Source organism: Meleagris gallopavo, chromosome 1 (assembly GCF_905368555.1).
Source record: "Meleagris gallopavo chromosome 1, MGAL_WU_HG_1.1, whole genome shotgun sequence".
In the NCBI taxonomy this organism is placed as follows: domain Eukaryota; kingdom Metazoa; phylum Chordata; class Aves; order Galliformes; family Phasianidae; genus Meleagris; species Meleagris gallopavo.
The window spans coordinates 1,356,551-1,377,939 of NC_139404.1; the positions used below are offsets into that span (position 1 = coordinate 1,356,551).

At 47.8% G+C, this 21,389-nt stretch overlaps 2 protein-coding genes across 11 annotated transcripts in view; one reads left to right on the forward strand and one right to left on the reverse strand.

The window, feature by feature from the left end:
- FBH1 (F-box DNA helicase 1) overlaps window positions 1-2,913 on the reverse strand; it is a 25,440-nt gene extending 22,527 nt beyond the window's left edge. For 2 of the 5 annotated variants that reach the window (XM_085210062.1, XM_085209931.1), the window contains exons 1-2: window positions 1,152-2,639; window positions 454-621 (exon numbers count right to left, since the gene is read on the reverse strand). In XM_085210062.1, the coding sequence (XP_085066188.1) occupies window positions 454-504 (51 nt within the window). In that variant the 5' untranslated portion in view covers window positions 505-621; window positions 1,152-2,639. Of the gene's footprint in view, window positions 1-453; window positions 622-1,151; window positions 2,640-2,764 lie in introns of those variants that run through there. The other 3 variants (XM_010708663.4, XM_010708717.4, XM_085209990.1) reach the window with 3 other exon arrangements.
- Window positions 2,914-2,955: 42 nt separating this feature from the next.
- On the forward strand, window positions 2,956-19,975 carry ANKRD16 (ankyrin repeat domain 16). Of its 6 annotated transcripts, none has more exons than XM_003201816.5 (9): window positions 2,956-3,128; window positions 4,604-4,926; window positions 8,244-8,464; window positions 11,561-11,603; window positions 12,593-12,701; window positions 14,189-14,350; window positions 17,199-17,277; window positions 18,950-19,151; window positions 19,390-19,975. In XM_003201816.5, exons 2-8 carry the CDS (start codon window positions 4,613-4,615, stop codon window positions 19,105-19,107), a joined length of 1,086 nt encoding a protein of 361 aa, XP_003201864.2. In that variant the 5' UTR covers window positions 2,956-3,128; window positions 4,604-4,612; the 3' UTR covers window positions 19,108-19,151; window positions 19,390-19,975. The 6 variants fall into 6 exon arrangements, 4 of the variants coding, with proteins under 4 accessions (XP_003201864.2, XP_010707258.1, XP_019469252.2 ...); XM_010708956.4 differs by lacking the exon at window positions 2,956-3,128 and adding an exon at window positions 3,137-3,268; XM_085210150.1 differs by lacking the exon at window positions 2,956-3,128 and adding an exon at window positions 4,221-4,245.
- The last annotated feature ends 1,414 nt before the right edge of the window (window positions 19,976-21,389 follow it).

Sequence of the window (21,389 nt, forward strand, 5' to 3'; positions counted from 1 at the left end):
CTATAAACAAAACTGAAACTTGGCAAAAGACTGCTCCCAGGTTCTCCCTTTTCTGATCTATGAAGCCCATTGATTCAACTTGTCAGAACCAAGAGTGCACTAGGACCATTCTGTCCTGCTCCTGGTCTGCAACACATCCTGATGCTTAGCTAAGAGGAAATTTTGGAAAAAAAAAAAATAAATCACAAGCTGATTTTAACACATTTCATTCCTGGATGCTCATGAAAGTGAGCTTAAAGAAGTCTCATTCACAAGGTACTGTCTAAGAAAAGGGAAATAAGAAAAGCCATCCTACTAAGTCCTTCTGATGCCTGAGTCCCATTTGAGCTCACCTTGCCTGACATTTCATTCCCCTCCAAGAGCACAAGCTCAAGGATGGATGACCCAAACCCATTTTGTTCTACTGTAGTTTTACTCCCCCAAATCCCTCAGGCTCCAAAGCAAACAGCGTACCTCTTGGTTGCCTCCTTGTTCTATGAGTGGGTTGGAGGCCCCTGTTGACATCTCCTCTGCTTTGCCTTTGATTCAGTGGCTGTGTCAGGGAGGATAAACCTTCAGAGCTCTTACTGAGAGCTTCACAGTCGTCAGCTGTAAGGTGCATTTTCTTAAATCGCTTCACTGCTTTGCCAACATGCAAAAACAAATAACAAAGCAAAAGGCAAACTTAGCAAACATTCATTTGGTGACATGAGATACAGAAATTTCTTTTCAGAAGTGTTACAATGCAGTCCCAGTGTTCTGGCAGGAGCTTCTCTGAGTAGCTCCCAGGAGGAGCTTTTACAACTCAGAATCACAGAACTGCAGGGGTTGGAAAGGACTTTTGAAGTCCAACCCCATGCTAAAGCTCCTTGATGCAATGCAACATCTGAATGATGCCTCTGCAACAGCAACCTTGCTCCAAGTCTCCATCCTGTGGTGCCTGACAGTCAGAACAAAACAAGGCAGTGTAAGACCAGAACCTGTGTACATTCTGTGTATGCTGATGAATCAAATACAGGCAGCTGCATAAAGGCAAAGTGTCATTAGGAGAATTTGCAGTGCAAATGCCCGAGACAGGCAGCAGGGACTAAGAAGGACAGGTAGGAAGCCAAACTAAATCATCCAAAGAGTTGTTGTTATTATTATTTTTTTTTTTTAAAAGAAAACCTTACTGGAAAACTGCAGGAAGTCCTCTCCTCTTCAAGCAGAGCAGCCAGCAGAAGTCATATAAACAAAGCAACTTGCATCGACGTTGGACACACGCAAAGAAACCGAAGCCACCCCAGAGGGTGGGCTTCCTCCTGGTATGAGAATTACCAGTAAAAGACAGTCTTATCACTACTCTGTGCTGCAGAAGATATGCTTTTCTGGCATATCTGTGGCAGCCAGGCGGGTAAAAGGCTGCAGGATCCAGAGGTCAGCTCATTTTGCTTGCAGAGTTTCCTCCTTTTTAATCAACGTCGGCTCTGTGGGGCAGCACTCAGAGGGCCTGTGGTGCTCCTCGTTTCTCAAAATGGGGCAGGCAAGCAGAAAAACAGCAAAGCAAGGCAGACTGTGAGCAAAGGAGGTGGGTGTTAAAAAAAAAAATTGCCCTTTCTCACTTGATATTGAAAATGTTAAATGGCTCCAACTGTTGGAGTACCTCAATTCTTTTAAGCATGAGATCGTGGTGAATGTCAGAGCTGGGGAACCAGCTTCATCCAGGGACAGCAAAAGGTCTTATGAGAGATGGGACCTAGGATGGGTGCCCCCCTATTGTCAAGGGCCTCATTACCAATCCTCCACCCCACTATCAATGAACCTATTGCCAAGGACACCCCCACAACCAAGGGGTCCATGATCAAGGACCCCCCCCTCAGTGCCAAGAGACTCATTGCCAAGGCTCTCCTGTTGCCAAGGGATCCATTCCCAAGCATCCTCACCACTGCTAAGGGCCCCTTAGTAGTAAGGCCCCCCTTCCTTGTCAAGGCCCTCCTCTCATGGAGAAAGGATCCATCACCAAGGGCCTCCCTACTGCTAAGGAACACCCCCTTGCCAAGGGACCCTCTTACTGCCATGGGACCCATTGCCAATAGCACTCCTATATCCAAGGACTCCTTTCCGTTGCCAAGAAACCCCCTGCTAAAGGATTCCCAATTACCAAGAGATGCACTACCAAGCGTCCTACCTACAGCTAATACCCCCTCCCATTGCCTAGGGATCCCCTTATTTCCAAGGGGGTTTCAATGACCAAGGTCACCCCTATGGCAAAAGGATCCATTGCCTATTACTCAACCCTTATCTAAACTGTCAAGGGAGTTCCTAATTGCTAACTCCTCCTGCCACCACTGTTAAGGGACCCCTCTTCTACCCAAGGACCCCCCTTCATTGCCAAGGGACTTCCTACACCTCCAAAGAATCCATTACCAACGGATCCCCTTACTACCACAGAACCTCCCCACAGTCATGAGACCCACTGCCAAGCCCCTCCACTCCTATTTCCAAAGGACCCATTAACAAGTCCCTCCCCCTACTTCTAAGGGACCCCCCCATTGCCCAGATACCCCCTTATTTCCAAGGACTGCCCCACTGCCTAGGGACCAACGGCCCTCCTATTGCAAAAAAACCCCATTGCTGAGGGTCCCCTTCATGGCTCAGCCCCCACCCCCATTGCTAAAGAACCTATCACCGAGAGCCCCGCCCCATTCCCAAACTCCCACTCCCACTCCCCACGCTCCCCCCATTACCATCAACTCCCCTGCTCGCCCCCCTTCTAACACTTGTCACAGCAGCTCCCCCTCTTTACCCCCATCCATGACCAAGGCCCTTCGCTCCGCTCCTCCTACGACTGCAGCCTGCCTTGTTGCTAAGGGGAAGTGCTCTCCCTCCACTTCCGGCACATTCGGCCCCGCCTCTGCTTTCCTCCAACCAATCACGCCCCGCTTCCTCCCTCTGACCAATCAGAGAGCTCGCAGCGTCGCGGTGCTGGCCAATACCGAGGCACTTCCGGGTTGGGCCGGGTAAGGGCGGGAGAAGCCATTGCGGAGCTGAGAGAGAGAGAACGTTCCCGGAGTTTGTTTATCACCGCCCGTTCCGGGGGGCGGGGTTCGTGTGACGTCACGGGGCCGCTGATTACGTCACGGTGACGTCATACCGCAGGAGGAGCGCGGGTGGGTCCTAAGGGAGGGGCTGGCCGTGTCCCGATGTAGGAATGGGAGGAGAAGGGGGGAATGGGGTAGGAACTGAAGCATGGGGGGAGTCTGAGGAAACGTGGACGTTCTGATTTCTGAGTGGTGAACTGTGGTAAAATGTACGATTCCTTCCTTTGTTTTGTTTCGTTTTCCACGAGGGAAAAAGCCAATTTCTGTTTGTTTGTTTGCTTTTTATTATTTATTTTGATTTAGAAAAGGAAATTTGGGGTTTGTTTGGTTTTGTTTTGTTTTTCTGAGGGGAAAAAGAAATTTCGCTTTTTTTTTCTGACAGAAAGGAAACTTCACATTATTTTCTAAGGGAAACCGATATTTTCCATCCCTCCTTCCCTTCCTCCCTCCTCACTCTACTCCCTCCCCTTTTCTCCCCCCCTCCTCCTACTCCCCCCCCCCCCCACCTACTTCTGCCCCCTCCTACTTCCCCTTCCCCCCCTCCCTTATTTCCACCCCCTTTCCCCTTTACCTCCTTTTCTTTTTCCCCTCCTTTTTTTCTCTCCCCTTCCCTGAAAGGAAGTTTCTGCTGCTCCTATGCATTTTTCTGAGGGAAAAACATTCTTTCTATTTCTGCTTTTCTGAGAGAAAAGTGATTTTCCTGTATGTTTTTCCGAGGGAAAAGGAGATTTCACTTCTTTTTTTTTTTTTTCTGAGGGAACAAGAATTACTGATTGTATCTTTTAAATGAGGGAAAATGCAAGTCTGTGTTGTTTTTTTTTTTTTTTGTGTGTGCTTTTTTTTCCCTGAAAAAAAGGAAATTTCACCTTTTTCATGTTGTTGTTTTTTTTTTCTCCTGAAGGGAAAATAAAAATTCTCTTTTTTATTATCTATTTATTTATGTTGCTTTTCCTGAGGAAAAAGGAAATTTCTGGTGTTCCTAGAGAAGGGCCAATTTCTGTTCTTTCTCCCCCTTCAAGGAAGAAAGAAGTTTCTTTGTTGTTTTCCTGATGAAAAAATGAAAATTCTACTTTTTTCCTCCCTAAGGAACAAGAACATTTCTCTTTATCCTGAGGCAAAGCCTTCAGAATCCTCCAGTGTTGCTGAGGAAGAGGGAAGTGCTATTCAGAGTCAACTCTTTGAAAGGGTAGATAATAGCAGGACAAGGGGAAATGGTTTGAAGTTGAGGGAGGGAAGATTTAGATTGGATGTCAGGGGGAAGTTCTTTACTATGAGAGTAGTGAGGTGCTGGAACAGCTGCCCAGAGAGGTTGTGGATGCCCCGTCCATCCCTGGAGGTGTTCAAGGCCAGGTTGGATGGGGCTCTGGGTAGCCTGGGCTGGTATGAAATGGGGAGTTTGGCAGCCTTGCTTGCAGCAGGGGAGTTGGAGCTTCATGATCCTTGAGGTCCCTTCCAACCTTGGCCATTCTGTGATTCTCCTGAGGGGAGAGAAATGTCCACTTCAGAACAGCCGTAACTTTGCCTTTCCCCTCTTCTTTTTCCAGGCACAGAACATGGCAGAGTGGCCAAGGCTGCTGACCTTGGCCCGCCAAGGAAAGTTGAATCTTCTGGAGGCTGCACTGAGGGATGGAGCTGCCACCAACCTGCGCTGTGATCGCTCTGGGGACACACTGCTGCACGTGGCTGCTCGCCATGGCCACCTCCACCTTCTGGTCCTGATGCTGGATACACTGGGCATGGATGTGGAGGTAGCCAATGGGGACTACAAGAGACCCCTCCACGAAGCAGCCTCCATGGGGCACAGGGAGTGTGTCTCCTACCTCCTGGCCAAGGGAGCCAGCGTGGATTGTTTGAAAAGGGCTGATTGGTAGGTAGGCTTTATCCAAACCCTTCAGGGAGCAAAAGGCAGTGGAGATGGGGAAGGTTTTGGAGGACAAAATGTGTGAGGAGCACCTGAGGATAATTCAGCAAGACCAAGTGCCATGTCCTGCACTTTGGTCCCAACAACCCCAGGCAGTGCTACAGGCTTGGGGCAGAGTGGCTGGAAGACTGTGTAGAGGAAATGGACCTGGGGATATTGGTCAACACTTGGCTGAACATGAGTCAGTAGTGTGCCCAGGTGGCCAAGAAGGCCGGTGGCATCCTGGCTTGTATCAGAAATAATGTTACCAGCAGCAGCAGGGAAGTGATCATCTCCCTGTACTCAGCACTGGTGGAGCTGTACCTTGAGTACTGTGTTCAATTTTGGGCCCCTTAATACAAGAAGGATATTGAGGCCTTGGAGCATGTCCAGAAAAGGGCAACAAAGCTATGAGGGATCTGGAGCACAAGTCTTATGAGGAGCAGTTGAGGGAGCTGGGATTGTTTAATCTAGAGAGGAGGAAGCTCAGGGGTGACCTTAATACTCTGTGCAACTCCCTGAAGGGAGGTTGTGGCAAGATGGGGGTTGGGCTCTTCTCCCGTGGAACAAGCAATAGGATGAGATGGAATGGCCTCACGTTGTGCCAGGGGAGATTCAGCTTGGACATTAGGAAATAATTCTTCTCCAAAAGAGTGGTCAGGCACTGGAACATGCTGCCCAGAGAGGTGGTGGAGTCCTAAACCTGGAGGTGTTAAAAAAAAATGTTTAGATGTTGTACTGAGGCCTGTTGTTTAATGGGGAAATATTGGTGGTTGGACTGGATGATCTTGGAGGTCTTTTCCAACCTTGGTGATTCTATGGTTTGTTCAACCCAAAGAGGAGATTGGGGGAAGAACTCATGGCAGCCCACAGCTTCATAGAATCATAGAATTATTAAGGTTGGAAAAGACCTCTAAGATCACCAAGTCCAAGCCATCCCCACCATGCCCACTAATCATGTCCCTCAGTGCTGCATCTCCACATTCCTTGAACACATCCAGGAATGGTGACTCCTTGGGCAGCCTCTTCCAATGCCACTCTTTTTGTGAAGAATTTTTTCCTAATATCCAACACAAATTCTGTTCCTGGGAAGCATTTGGACAACACTCTCAGTTGTAGGGTTTGCATTTTGGGTGGTGCTGTGTGGAGCCAGAAGTTGGATCCACAGTGATCATGGAATGGCCTGGGTTGAAAAGGATCATAATAATCATCTAGTTTCAACCACCCTGCTATGTGCAGAGTTGTCAACCACTAGACCAGGCCAAGGGATCCTTATGGGTCCCTTCCAGCTTGGAATATTCTGTGATTCTACAAATCTGAGGGTGGGAGCAAATTTAATTCCAGCTTTCTCACTGTTCTCCCCCTGTTTATCATGGAGGTTATAAGTTAGTGCTTCATTAGCAGATTCAATTTAAAAGCTTTGATCTCCTTCAGTTTGTTTCACTCCTTTGTGTGATAGTACTCAGTGTATCTCTTTCCTCTGGAACTGAAATAAGAAGTCAGAGACATTATAAAAAAAAACCAAACAACACCAAAGAAAACAAAAAAAACTTTGCTCCTGTTTCCTTCCAGCAAACAGAGCCTTTTGGGAAAGATTTGCTACTGATAAAATAACAGCATCACGACCCAAGAAAGAGCTAGTTTCTTCAGGGCTTTTATTTTTTGCCTGCTGTAGGAAACATATCATCAAATGGTGAGTGAATGAGCACTGGGGGTAGAAAACAAGGTCTATTCCACAGGCCTGCAGCAGGCCTGGGTTAAATAGAGTGCTACATACCTGTCAAACTCTGCTTTTGGGGAAGGAATACCTTCTAGCACCTTGCAGAAGAAAGCAAGAGATTCCCCCTAGCATGAATGAAAGGCGAGCAATGCCTTCTTGAAGCTGCAGTAACACAAAAGCAAAGGCAGCTTCCAAGTCCTCCTAATTAGAGGCTGTGCCAGCACCAAGCTGACATCAGGGGGAGCAGAGGAAGGCAGAGATCTCAGAACTGTGTGCAAGCCTGGTTTTCTGTGATAGGTCCACGGCACCACGGATTAAATACGGGGCACTGCATACATCCTGGCACGTGTCCTAGCCCTCAAAGTCTCATCTGCATTAAAATTATGTGCTGGTCTGAAGAGCTGTGTGGAAGTAGAGCTGCAGGATGCAATGAGCTTCAGTCTCAGCTCTGCCCATGCCAGACGTTTATCTCATCTCTTCTTAAAAACCTCCATCAATGGAGATTTTTATCTCTCCTCTCAGCACTCTCTGCACATCCTTAAAACTGGAAGCATTTGTCCTCGTGTCAAAGCCAAATCTTTCACCGTGCTTTGTCCAACGGGAAGAGTTTTTTGTGCTGTTCTTGTGAATGGGGAAATGTATTTCTTTTTGTCCTCAGCTGACACGTGTCAGTTGGTGCTGGTGAGCTGTTCATCATTTCTGGGACAGCTCAAGATTTCTATCCAATCTGTGCAAGCACCCAGAGTTTGATGATGGGGTGAAGTTTTTGGATCGATAAAATGGTGAATATGGCTCCTATTTGCAACGGTTAAACCTTTATTATTCCTAATGCCTGTTGGTTAGGTAACGTGGTAATTAAAGAAAACAAATTGCTGCTGCTGAGATCATTAAAATGAGTCATCAACGAAGAGCCTAATGCTGGAGATGAAGGTTCACTGCCTTAAGTAACCCATGCTTTGCCTTGAGGGTAAGCCCTCAGCTGACACCCATCTCTGTGCTCCCTCAGGGTTGGCTATAGAACCTACAACCTCTCTGGTCCTTGCAGGGGGGAAGGGAGAAGGAGATAAGGAATTTCTCCTATCCAAAAAGGAAAAATTAGAAGCTGAACCTTTCCAGGCAGGAGTTGGTGTTGTTAATCTGTAATGCATGGGTTTCAGCTGTGAGTGGGTGTGGGATTGGAAGCAGGGCAAGGTGGGCTGTTGTCTGTGTGCAGGTTGTACCTGCTGACCTTGCTTGCCAGGAACCCCACACAATCTGTGCGAAGGACAGCCCCAAAACTATGGGATGGAGAAAATGCTGTTCTGCTGGGGAGCTTGTAGAAATGTTCCTCCATACCAAAGGTTGTTCTCAGGCACATGAAACAGGACAACGCTCTGAAAATCTTCCCTCTGAAACAATTCCTTGGCATCAGATGTTTTTCAGAGTGGCGTTTGCTGGCAGTCACGCTAGGAGAAGTGTTGTTGTCCATGGTTTGCTACCTACAACCACAGCTGACCCTCTGGATGACAGGGGTAGGACTGACCAGGATAGGAAACACTGCTTTTAATCATCTCTTTTCTTTCAGGACTCCCCTAATGATGGCTTGCACCAGGCAGAACCTGGAGGTGATCAAAGAGCTCGTGGAGCATGGAGCCAACCCGCTGCTGAAGAACAAGGATGGTTGGAACTGCTTCCACATTGCAAGCAGGGAGGGCCATCTCCAGGTTCTCCAGTACCTGTTGGCTGTGTCCCCAAGCAGCTGGGACACAGAGAGCACCATCAGGAGAACACCACTGCACACAGCAGGTCAGGAGAGTCCTGTCCCCAGTGCTAATGAGGTTGGAGGGTCCTCAGTTCCCATTTCACTGAATGTTATCTGTGTGTTTTTTCCCAATTTGGTTCATAGTCTCACCAGTTTTTGTAAGGGATGCATCTCAAACCAATCCATCCTTCTTCAGATGCTCAGTGGATTAAGCCTTTGTGGTAAATCTGAAGAGCAGTAGGGTTGGTAGGCACAGCACCCAGTAGAATTGCATTGCAGGTTTTGTTATTCTTGTGTTCCCCTTAAGAAGGAAGGTAGCATTGAGTGGGCAGAAATGCAGACTGCTTTCTGCATAGGTACTCTGTGCTGGGAGAGTACTGAGGCTGAGTCTGCTGTGCCCAATTCCCTTTTTAAACCCTTCTCAGTGGCTTAGAAGGGAGATATATGGGACCTATAAAGGGAATGACCTGGTCTGAAGAACTTCAGACATTATCTGAAAACGTAGTAGGAGGCAGAAAGACAGTTACCTGAATGGCAACCCAGAGGCATTTTGTGTTTGGTTTCTGGCTTTTAGACTTTCCTTCCATCGTTAAGAACTGGATGCCTAACTGATGAATGCCACATGGTGTACCTCAGTTAAGTCCTTCATGTTTTACTAAGTTGGATGGCCTCAAAATCTGTTAATTCAGAATTAAGTTTGTCCTGACACATCTTGTTTTGCTTGCAGAGTAGCAGGTCTGCTTACCCACAGAGATGTGCAAGGTCAGCCATACAGATAACATTTGTGTTTCCAGGGCAGAAATCCCATTAACTCTGCCCTCCAGAGATGCTGTGGGATGATGAAGGGGGTCAGGGAAGGGAAAAGTGTGTGACAGCACTTTGGAACGATGGTGTGGGGCAGCCTTGGGGCTGCAGGATGATGGCTTACCTGAAACTAAAATGTGCTGTTCCTGAGTGGGGATTTGGCTTTATTTCCTGGTGCTCATCCATGCCACCGTGGGAGATCTGAGCATGGGGAGCCATTGCTTAAAGCCACAACTACCTAAATTCATTTCCAAAAGACTGTAATAGGGATTGACTCTCTGGAAAGACCCGAGGTATAGGGAGGAGTCCTCTACTGTGCTGTAATTAATCTGTTGGGTATATCACCCTTTTGGCTGTCATTCTTATTACTTCTTCAGCCCTCAGCAGTCGCCTGTCCACCACGCTGTGCTCATCAACAGTGACAGTCCCAGCCTACAGGCACTGACTGCTCCATAGTCCTTGTGCTTGACCTGAGAGTGAAAAATAGCTGATGTGCTGTTTGATGTCTCATGCTGAGCGGTGAGGAGCAGCTTGCGTGAGTGAGAAATGGGTAATCCTTGCTTATCTGCGTGTTCTGCTCTCCCTGTGTAATCCCAAGTCTTCTGTCCTTGTGCCTGCATCAGTTGGCTGGGCTCACAGCCCCTCTCAGCCTTTAGATGGATGTCCAGAATATGGAGATGGAGGAATGTGTATAAATATAGGTGAGGAATTTCCTGCAGAACACCTTGAAGTATCTTTTCCTGCCTCATAACGCTTGGGATATGGGGCTACAGTAGTTATCTCTACCCCACCATGTTTGACCTTCCCCATGGCAAAGCCTTCAACACGTTTTGTGTTGATTTCCAGTCATTACACTGATAAATCCACTTCAGACTGAGCCACAGTGAAGCAGCAGCTGCTGCAGAAGCAATGGGGCAGCAGGAAAGCCTGGAGCTGTTAAACCACCTTTGCCCCCAGCATCACTTTAACACAGGACCATGCTGGAGGCATGCTCATTGCATGCACTGCTCAGTGCTGGTGCCAGCATGCAGACACAGCTCCTAAGGCTGCTGGGGGAAATCAGGTCAGATGAGCTGCCTTCTCCATGAGTTTACATCCTTGGGTGTGGATATGAGCTCGTTAACCCGTGACCAGGCCAGCTGCCTTCCTGGCACCATTATCCCTGGGTAGATGGTGGGTAATATTCTCCCCTTGCCATTTATTTATTTTTTTTTAGGCTGATTCTTCAAGCGTTGCTTCTTCATATATCCATAGCCTAAGGCAAGAGAGGGGGGGAGATGTAATTAGAGGAAGTGGATTGCTACAGCAGATCCAAGCACAGCAGCTTTCTCGTGTCTGTGTTGCTGTACAGGGATATAATTGTGTTGCTTGGGTGGCTTTTTCTTTTTTCAGACAGCTTGGCTTTTTTTAAAGCCCGTGTTTCAAAAATCTTTTTCACAGCGTGATTCTGCCTGAATTTACATCAGCCCAGGTGAAGGGGTGCTGTGTGGGAAGGGAGCAAGAAAACACAGCCAACGTCAGGGAGGGTGGGAGTGCTGGTTGGGCTTTCAAAGAGCATCTATTGTGCAGCCACATCTGAAGGTTATTGCTGTTAACACATTCACTGGGGGCTGCTCTTCTATGGCATGGATAAACAGCCTGATGTCGCAGCCCTGAACTTGGCTTGATCATTTATTCTTTATTTCATTTATTTCATTCTACGACCTGCCAGAATAGCAAAACCCACACATACACGCACACAAAAAAAGCCTGATTAAGGCTGCCTGTATGTTGCTGTAATATGAAGTTTATTTAAAAAAAAAAAAAAATTATTTCAATGCATGATGTTCACATCCTCCCCCACTGCTGTTGTTTTCCCTCAGAGATGCTGTCTAGGCGAGGATGCTTCATTAGGATGATGAAATGGGAGGGATGGTTGGTCTGAGTGGCTGAGGAAGGGTGAAAATGCCATCCAGCTCTTCACCATCTCTTTGTGTTGATTTTGCATCTCATAGATTTCACTTCAGGGATTAAGGAATACTGGCAGGAAAAGATCTTTGTGTCAGCTTAATTGTGTGTACTCTCTCACGCATGCAGTCTGCAAGTAGAAGCAAACGAGGCTGGTATGCATACTTTTCCCCTGTTTTACTATAGAATCAGGAGAAGAGAAGACTTGAGACCCAGAGGCAATGTTTTAATTACAAAAATAAAAGCAGAAGCTTTGAATACGAAGCTTCTCAGACCTCCTCCCTATCTCATGAATAAGCCAAAAGGGTCCGAAACCTGATTATGTTTCACCGTGGGCAGACAGCGACGTGGAAACATAAATTACCCTTTGCTTCCTCTCTCTCTTACAGCAATGCACGGCTGTTTTGATGCTGTGGAGCTGCTCCTGGAGCGGTAAGCAAGCTTCCTCCCAGTGCTACATCTCCTCTCTCCCCCGCCTCCATCCAGCCACCAGCACACAAAGGGCGTTTATTCCATCCGGGAAGCTCAGCTGCACAGCTGCTCTGCATGCGATCCTGAGGCTGTCTCTGTTTTTTCCTGGCTTTTCACGGCTGGTGTTGGGCCTTGCAGGCAAACAGCAGCTCCGGATGGGCTCAGATGGCCTCAGACCTCGCTGTGACATAAGCCCTGGTTATATAACTCGGCTCTTCCTCTGTGCTGATTCATTCCTGTTGCCTCCAGTGTGGCCATATGATAACAAGGAAAGAGTTTTCTGCCCAGCTTGGTCTTCGTGCATCTCCTCCAGGCTTTATTTCCAGGCTTCAGCTCCTGGGAGACTGCTATGAAGTGGCTTTAAATCAGCCTATGCCCAGTCATCCTGATCCTGTTGCCTTCCTAAATAGTGCTGCAAGAGCTGAAGCAGCTTTCCCCAGGCATTGCAACCACTGCAACCGTTAGCCTGACCCATTCATGTTCATGCTTGGCCCAGCATAAATGTAGCCCTGTGATTTGAGCCAGGCTTTCAATTTTAATTTGCTCTTCTCTCATTTCAACGGAGCTTTAGCCTGATTGAGACCTGTGGGCATTGATTTTGTACGTGACATTGTTGGGTGAAGCTAAGATTTCCTCCTCTGCAAGGTTTGGGTGCACCTTAGTCCTTATAGCATCATCTCTTTGGGGAGCAGGGGAAGTGAAAATGATCTGTAGAACTTGAATGAGCTGCACTGGCTGAGTACCACATCTCTGACCCTAAAATCCCCAGCTGGCCTGCATCTCGGATTGTAAAACACCAAGGCAGGTTTATGCATGGTATGCAGACAGGCTCTATATATCTTCTTATTTATCCACTAATGATCTGCTGCTCCACCAGTGCAAAACAACTGAGATGGTGAGAATTTTGCAGCTGCCACCAACTCTGTCCTGGCTTTTGTCTTCTCTCTCAGGTGCCAGTACAAACCTGACAGCAGGGACAATTGTGGAGTCACACCCTTTATGGATGCTATCCAGAACGGGCATGTCAACATTGCTCGACTGCTCCTGGAAAAACACCAAGTAGGTGCCAAAAACTTCTGCTCCCTTGTCCAATGACCTGAGCTAAAGCTGTCAGGACAGATGATCAGTTTGTAACCAAATCGTACCAAAGCAATTCAGGCAAACTTCCCATGGAAATGAATGAGATTTTTGTCAGCAGGAGTGGGATCGTGTAGGAGACCTCACCCTGTGACGGGGAAATGTCCCCTGGCTGGTGAAGGATGGAGGGACAGTGGCAGGGAAGGACAGGACTTGCCCTCTGCTGCAGGGACAGCAGTGTTAAAGCCAAAACTGGACTCTTGGGAGTGCCAGGGCTCAGTATGAAGGCTCCTCTGGCCACACTGAGGGTGGATAAACCAAAGGCACATTGCTGAACCAGCAGCAGCTCGGCTCTGACCTCCCTCTCTTGAGACAGCTGCTGCTCCCATCTTTGTCTCCCAGTAATCTCCTATTTCCTCCGGCACACAAGGCATAATAGGGATGTCATTAGAGCCAATTGTGCGTGGTAGGAACCAGACCACTGCATTATTTATTGACTGCTGAGTTAATGTGAGATGGTTGGAGACCACCTAATGGCTGATTCTCACGGAGGTGGAGCTGTTCCTCTCTTCTCACCCCTTCTGCTATTTCATGGCCTGCCTTCTGCACCAATTTCAAGGCAATTTGCTGGCCTGGCAGAAAGCTAGCATGGTACAAACAGTGAACCTGCCTGTGCCACACTGAATTGGCCAGCTGAGCTCCCAGCATGGCATAGGATGGGCCAGAAGCACATAAAAGGAATGTGGGACCCCAATTCTCTGCATGCAGCAGGACAGGGCTGCAGAGACAGTTTGGTGCTCTAAGTATGTTCAAGTGCTTGTTAACTTCAGATGTTTCTGCTCTTGTGTTTGTGTGTCAAACAGTATTACAGTATGAAATGTTTGCTTACATTTTTTTCAGTCTCACACTTCAGACGATGAGGATGGAATTGTGGATTTCATTTCCTCATTCTGGTGCTCTGGCTTACAGCCATGAAACCAGCACTGGAAACATTAAAGGCAGTACAAAATGGTAGTAAAACTTTCTAGGTCAGACCATGAGACTGCAAGAAGATGTATTATATCCTTTTAGACAAGTACGCTGTGTACTATCCATATGACCCATCTTGGTTTTGTGTCTTTGTGGTTGCATTCAGAGACTCACAGAAGAGATTTCTTGAAGTCCTGCATTCATCTCTCTCCCTTGAACCTACATCCAAATTCTTCTCTTCCACTTCAGAGGCTGGAGATGGGTTGTTTCTTGCTGCTTTGGCTTGTTCTTCTATTTTGATACTACTCTTGCTTGTCTCAAGCTCAGCAGAGACCTGGCTCTGGTCTGCAAATGACAGTGCTACCAAACCTGGTGTCACTTGGTGCTGGTGGCATCCCTTGTGTTCATTGTTGCCGCTGTGGCAGGCAAACTCTGCTTGTCCTTCAGAGTTTTGCCAGGCTGTTCATTGCTTTCCTTTTCCCCCCTTCCCTTTGTTTCAGGCTTGTCCCACAGCTGTAGATGCTCTGGGTGCTCAGCCTCTGCATCGGGCAGCAGTCACAGCACAGGATGGAGCCATCCAATTCCTTGTCTCTGAGCTGGGTGTCGATGTCAATGGGAGAGCAACAGCCCTACAGCTGACAGCACTGCACTACGCAGCCAAGGTTTGTCCTTATCCCTCTGTTTCCTCTGCAAAGCCTTTGACAGTTGCTGCACTACCATCAGGCATCTAAAAGCTTAGGTGTTTGCCACTGATGAAGGATTTACATTCCTAGCTCATCCTCTGTTATTGTCTGTTCCTGGCCAACCCCGTACCCTACTCAGTGTTTTTCAGACCCTTAAGTGTGACCAGCTGTCTGTACTGTGGTGGATGTCTGACTTGCTTTGTTCACTACAAATCCTGACAGTATCTGACTGTGCTGAGGGTGGTTGAACCCCCCTGCATGGAATATGGCTGAGTGGCACTGAGAGAGCAGAGGTGGGTGGCAATAGGGCACTTTCCTTTACCACTCATACAGTTGGTCGTGCTGTGGGTAAGACTTGACCCACATCTCTGGTGGGAATCATTCTTCCAATCTATCACAAAATGTAGTGCCTGGAGAGAGTCCACTCTGCTGGTTAATGGGAGCTGTGGACGTGAACAGTTCATGAGAGGTGATGGTTCTTCACCAGCATCATCTCTCACCTGACAGGATAGGATTGGTGGACACTACTCAGATTTCTTTCTCTTCTTTCTTCAGTCTTGCTGGTTTGGACCCTGGTGGATCAGAAGCTGGTCTCCATGCCAGCAGCTTGCTGAACACAAAAAGCCTCATGTGCTGTGAGACACTGTTTGTCCCAGGAGGTCAGATTCTGGCCTTCCTGTAGCCAGGCATGGGAAAAGAGATGTAGAAAGGTGGAGGGAGCTCCCAGTGCTTATCAGTGTCCTTCATACAACAGTTGTTTGGAATTCCAGTCGGAGTTGTTTGAGCTTTCTCCTCCTCTTGTCTCATGCCTGTGAAGAGTAAAATTATGGGTCCTGCAATGCTCCCTGGGCATGCAGAGCAGATCCCCAAAGCCTCCCTGCTGACCAGAATTCCCCTTGAGGGCCTGCTGTCTCACTTCTGCTTTATGCTGCTGACTGCCTGTGCTCCAAAGGAAACATCCCTGCTCAGAGCCCAGCATGTCAAACCTCATGAGCTTTAACACAGCGCTCAGAGTCTTGTAGTGGGAATGAAGCAGCATCCCCGTGCCCCATTCCTACAAAAGCATCAATGACACTCACTGAGAGTGCTGGCAACAGCATTCTCCTCCAGCAGGACCCAGCCGTGGCATTTGCTGGCTCCCACAAAGGAAGCTTTTCTCCCATGCTCTAAGAAACCATGTTGAAAGCCCTTTTGGTTGCCAAGGGTACGTTTAACAGCAAGGCTATTGGGGAAAATAATGTGCCTTGGAGAAGATCCCAGCTCTGTCTTGGTGAGCGGCTGATTGGGGAGCAATTTGATGGGCTTCTCATCCTTCCCGAGGCTCAGTGTCACTTTATATTTACAGCATCACTTGTTTGGCCGGTGGTGTTTTGGTGTTGTATTTTTTTTTCTTTTTTTTTCTTTTTTTTCCCTTATTACTTTGCATTTATAAATACATGAAAATCAAATTATGCTTTCAACTCAATTTGCTGCCAAGGCTGTGGCAGCAAAAGCAGTTCCTGGCTTTGCTGTCTTTGCCACTGAGAGGCATGCAGCAGGGAAATGGGAATGTGATGCTACTGAGTTGTATGATAATGGGGAAAAGAGTGGGTGGTAAGGATAAAAATAAGGGCCTTCCACTCTCATGCCACATTACAAAGGCTAATTCATTGCATGGAAGAAGGAAATACAAAATCAGGCGCATTATTTAGGGAGAGAGGATTTATTTCAGGCCAAGCTTGTGAAGCCAGGACGGGTGTGAGGGCTGCATTGCATTTCCCCCTGCAGCATTTACATTTGGCTGCTGGCAGAGGCATGGTAGAGAGCACCACGGGTTGTGCTTGTGTTTAAGTGTGGTGCTGTACATCTCCCAAGGCATTACAAATGCTGGAGCAATCCTTCAGGAAGTGCAGATGTCTGAAGGTATGCAGATAGAAGCACAGCAGAGCACATCAGCAGCAGGTTCTTCTCTCTGAGCTGAAATACGCCTCAAGAAGAGCAGCTGTAGATCTCCCTAATACTTGCAGTAAATTTACAGCATGGGACAACAGCAGTTCTATGGTGACATTGTCCTTTTAACAAGCAGCCAGCTGTCCTTTATTAAAGGTAAGTCAGGGATCCTAGAGCTCTGTGGCTAGCAGAAGTTAAAAGCATTTTAATTGAGTTACTCGACGGGAGGAGAGGAAAAGGCAGGATCTGTTGACAAATCAGTGCACTAATTTGCCATTAAGAAACATCTTTAGGTCTTGTCACCCAGTGCTAAGTCAGAGGTCATTTGTGCATTAACTCCTTTGTAGCCATCAGCAAGAGCAAAACTGCTCTGGGAGATGGTCCTCCTCTGAGTCTTTAACTGTAACACCACCACCAGAGACATCCCTGCACTGTAGCATCATCTTAAGTACTTGCAATGCTTTTAATTTGAAATTGTGAGGAAAAAATTGCAGAGAGGATTATGTTCTGGGATGCCTCTTGCTTTCTTCTTTTGGCCTCTGGGTCAAAATTGCTGGCAAGGGCTTCGCAGGAAGGCTGAGCAAAGGCTGAGCTGAGAGTCCTGTAGCAGCAACGTGGCCGTGTGTGGGCAGTCCCTGCCTAATGGAATGGATCTGCACAGCCACAAGCATACAACAGAGATTTTCAGCTGCTCTAAGATCCTCTGGATCTTGTAACAATTCCTGGTGGTCCCAAATTTGACCGTGGCAGATTCACTTTGCATCTGTGCCTTTGCAGGTGCCTGGAGATTGGTTGTGGCCTTTTTTCTTTTCAGGCCTGTGTCGTTTCTTCTAAATGCAAAGGAACTGTGCTGGTTTTGCTGAACAAATAACACACATACCTGTGCTCACCACTGCAGGAAGGACACACGTGCACCATTCAAATGCTGCTGTCCCTGGGTGCCAACATCCATGCAAAGGATGGGAAGAACCGTTCTGGTAAGCATCCTGAGCTACGTGTTCACACACCGTGTTGCAGCAAGACTCTGCTTTAGGAACAGGAGCCTCTAAAGCAGCCTGTGCTGCATCTGCTTGTACAAGGAGATGCCAGGTGCATGGATGCAAGCAGCTCTTGGAGCAGCACAGCATATGAACCCTGGTCTTTTTAAAAAAATTTTGGCAACTTTCATTTAGTAGCTCTCTTCTTGCTGGACTTTCTGATGTCTAGTGGTGCTTTGGAGCCTGTGCTGGGGCTTTTCCCCTGTGTGGACACGCTCATTTGGCTTTCTTTTTATGCAGCTGCTCATTTTGCATGAAGCTTTCAGGAGTTTTGGTACCCTTCATCAAACATGGTTGAAATTAGGCAGCTCAAAACTCTTAAGGTGGGCAGACAAACATGATTGCACTATCTCTAAAGCCTTATCAATTATCAAACTGCCTTATGAGTAAATAGTAACAGAGCTTGAAAGTAAACAGAGTTGCTATAGTAGTACCAGTGAGAGTATGAGGCATCTCTTGCATCAGCATCTCTCTCTCAAAAAAGAGTATATAGAAATGGTTTCAACCATTGCTAAAATTGGCAACTTCCCCAGCCTTGAAGTTTGCTTAATGACACGCTTCAGTGGTGAGATTGAACAGTCTTGCAACTCTCAATCTCTCCCCTCACCCCCTCAAGTAAATAAATTTGGGTTTTGCTGAACTTGTCCAGCCCTGGGAGCTTTGTGATGTTCTCCTCATACCCTGCACTCCTTTGCTGCATTTGTGTCGGTGTATACTGGGGTGTTTCCCACCCTAATCTGCTCCTGCAAAGTGTTCTACTTGAATTATCCTGCTCCACCCCTATGGGCAACAACAGCAGGAGATAATAACCCTCAGCATCAAAGATACTAACCCTATGCAGGTTTAGATCAGGAGACTAAGGCTGGCCCATCCTATAACGGGGCTATAGGGCTGCCTAACTGTGCTGGAGCTGAACTGAATCAGCCTGGAAGGCTCATTGGGATAAGCAGACTCCGTGAGCAGTGCTGTTTCAGCCTCCTCCTGTGGGATGCTCTTTGCTGTGTGCAGTACAGGGAAACCTTTCTGATTTACTCCTCAGCCCTGGAGTGAGCTGGCAGGATGCCCCAGCCCATAAGGGACCCAGGTCACATCCAGCACCTTTTCAAGCCACTCTCTCATGCATCACTGTTAAATCCACCCCAAATACAGAGCAATAAGATGCCCACAGCTAACACGGACCTTCTGCTCTGCTGCACAGCCTTTCCCTCCTGACATAGGCACCCTTTTCCCATGACTCAAAATGATCCAAGTTGGCTTAAGTCCTCCCAATCTGTTTGCAAACCTGTTTTGCTTTGGCTCAGCCAGCTTAGTATCACTCAATGGGTTGGAGAGACAGCCTGAAAGAGGGAGGTGGGTGCTCATAGCATTTCTACCAGCATGGCTGGGCTTGAAAAAAGAAGTATCCCATACATTTGTGGGTTCAGTCATCCCATTGGGAAGGCTGTGGCAGCTGAACCATTGTACAACTGCTTGGTTGAAGTTATCTTTCGGTGCATTTCCTCTGATAATTCAGTTTCCTTCACTGAGGATCCAACATTTGCTTCTGAAGTGGGCTGAAGCTGAAGCCAGCATGCAGTCTCAGTTCCTTCTTGACATCCTGTCTCTCCCACAGCCCTGCATGCAGCGTGTGCTGGGCAGCATGCAGCTGCTGCACAGATGCTGCTCAGCACAGGGCTGCAGGACAGCGAGGACAGCACAGGCACACTGGCACAGCAGCTTGCAAGGAAACCAGATGTCATCCAGGTTTTCCAAAAAATGTTTGTCAACTAATGAGACCAGCTGGGAAAAAGAGAAACCCACTTCGTTTCGGCTTGGTATGTTTGTAATTGCTTAATGAGTGTTTATATTAATGTTTAACACAGTGGATTTTTGCTCAAAGACTCAGCAGAGGAATCAAACTTAGCACTTGGAAAGTGAATTAAGGGAAAAGCATGTTGTAAATACAGTTATTTCGATGAGAGAACTAATATGTTGGGTGTGGGCTGTTGTGCTCCTGTTCTGATCCCATCTTTGTAAGTTCACGGATGCTTTTCTTTCACTTCCAAATTTCAGGGCTGAGCTACACCTCTTCCTGTGCAGCAGCAAATGCATCCTAACAGCTGCAGCTTCCCAAAGGAAAACCATCAAAGGAAGGTGCCTCGTGGGCTGCTGCTAGATGATCTCTGGGCACCTGCAGGGCTTGAACCCATTGGAGCCTGCCCAGCTCTCAGTACAGCCAAACATCCTGAAGGAGAAGAAACCTGCATCATTTTTACAGCCCTTAATGTAGCTGCTGTTCACAAATCTGTTAAGTTGCCATGTTTAAAAGCCCCTGAGAGAACACGGTGCAGCAAAACTGAGCTCTGAGTGCCTCCCTTCGTCAGGGCTAAGCTGCTGTGTGGATGAGTACAGGGAGACTTCGAGCTGCATCAGCCTCATACGTGGCCCAAGCCTGATCCCAAAGCCTGCTGACATCAATAGAAAGACCTAAGCCTTGTGGGGATCAGAGTGAAAAGGACTTCTTAGTTATTCCAGATGTGCTAAGCAGGGCTTCCTTACCAGCAGTGAAAAAACTGCTCCTTGAAGTGCAAGGGGCAGTGGTATAATTTGTAATGTAACCAGTAAGTCTGGAATATACATAAAGGTAAGAGCTACTAGAGCTGTTCAGTTTCTTTGTATCTATATGGAATAAGAAGCTTTCTCTTGCATGGAAGCCTACCCCAGTCCTTCCTGTAATGTCAAGTTGTAGCAAACAATGCTATTCCCCAGTTTTAGTGACAGCAGATGGTAAAAAGGAGAGGCCTATAAGCAGGCTGGGTTTTGCTCTGCCCCAAGCCCTGGTGCTCACATCATGTCATGATGCTCAGCTCATGTGTTCCCAGGAAGATTTAAGATGATGCTGAGCTCTGTTTGAGCAAGAAAATCCCCACTCTGCATTCCCTGGAACGGAATTTGCTGTGATGATACTGAGCTGGATAACAGCACTGTGCTCCTCGGGGACCTTTTAAGTTGGAGCATAAATTGGGGTGCTTTTAAGGACCAGAATGGACCTTCTGTTAGCAGTGGTTTGTAACCACACCTTTCTTTCTCCATCTGTGACATGAAGGAGATTCTTTGCCACCGAGGAGGATAAGAAATGAGTGCTGGAAGGTTCTAACAGTGCAATGGAAGCTGTGCCAGCCCCTTACCAAGTGGGTTTATTCCTCTAAAGATCCTGAATGCCTCTAGAAATCTGCCCTTCGTAAAGCAAATAGTAATTCTGCAGCCTGTAACTGCTTCATCCCCATTTTCTGTGATGTTAACAAGCCATGAAATAGCTATTTTCCCCTAATATTCCTCCTAATGAGCTCAGCTTGCTTGTGAATCCGAGCTTTTATGAGAAAGCAGATGAGAATATTTTCATATGCCTTTCATAGGTCTCAGGGCTGCTGCAAACACCTGAAAATTAGAAAAGGGAACTTGCATTATCTTGCATTATTTGTGAGGTGCTTTACACTTCCTGAAGCACGGAGGTGGGCACGAGTGCTGCATGCAGACACGTGCCTGTTGCACACCAGTGCAACCAGTGCGTGGTTGTGTGTGCGCCCGTTGCACTGATGCACATTGCACGTGCACAGATGCAGGCGCTCTTGCACCGATGCACACGTGGGCATTGCACGTATGCAAGCACCTCTTGCACCGATGCCTATTTTCACATTGCACCTGAGCAGGAACCCATTGCACCGATGCACGATGCACACGTGCAGGCACTCAGGGCACTGATGTACATTGCAACATATGCAGTATCCATTGGCACACATTGCCCTGCACACACCTGTGCGTTGCGTTGCGTTGCATTGCATTGCATTGCATGCAGCCGTGCAACAGCAGCACGCGCGTGCACGCGCCCCTCACACCAAACCCCGCAGCGATGCGCGCGCTGCCCACGTGACCCCTCCTCCCGCGCTGCGACGAGCGGGAGGGAAAGCGGAGGTTGGGGTTGGGGGGGGGGGAGGAAGGGAAGGGAAGGGATGCAGCGCGCATGCGCGCCGCGCCCCCACCACGGTGGCACGGCTGTCGTCGTCACGGCGTAG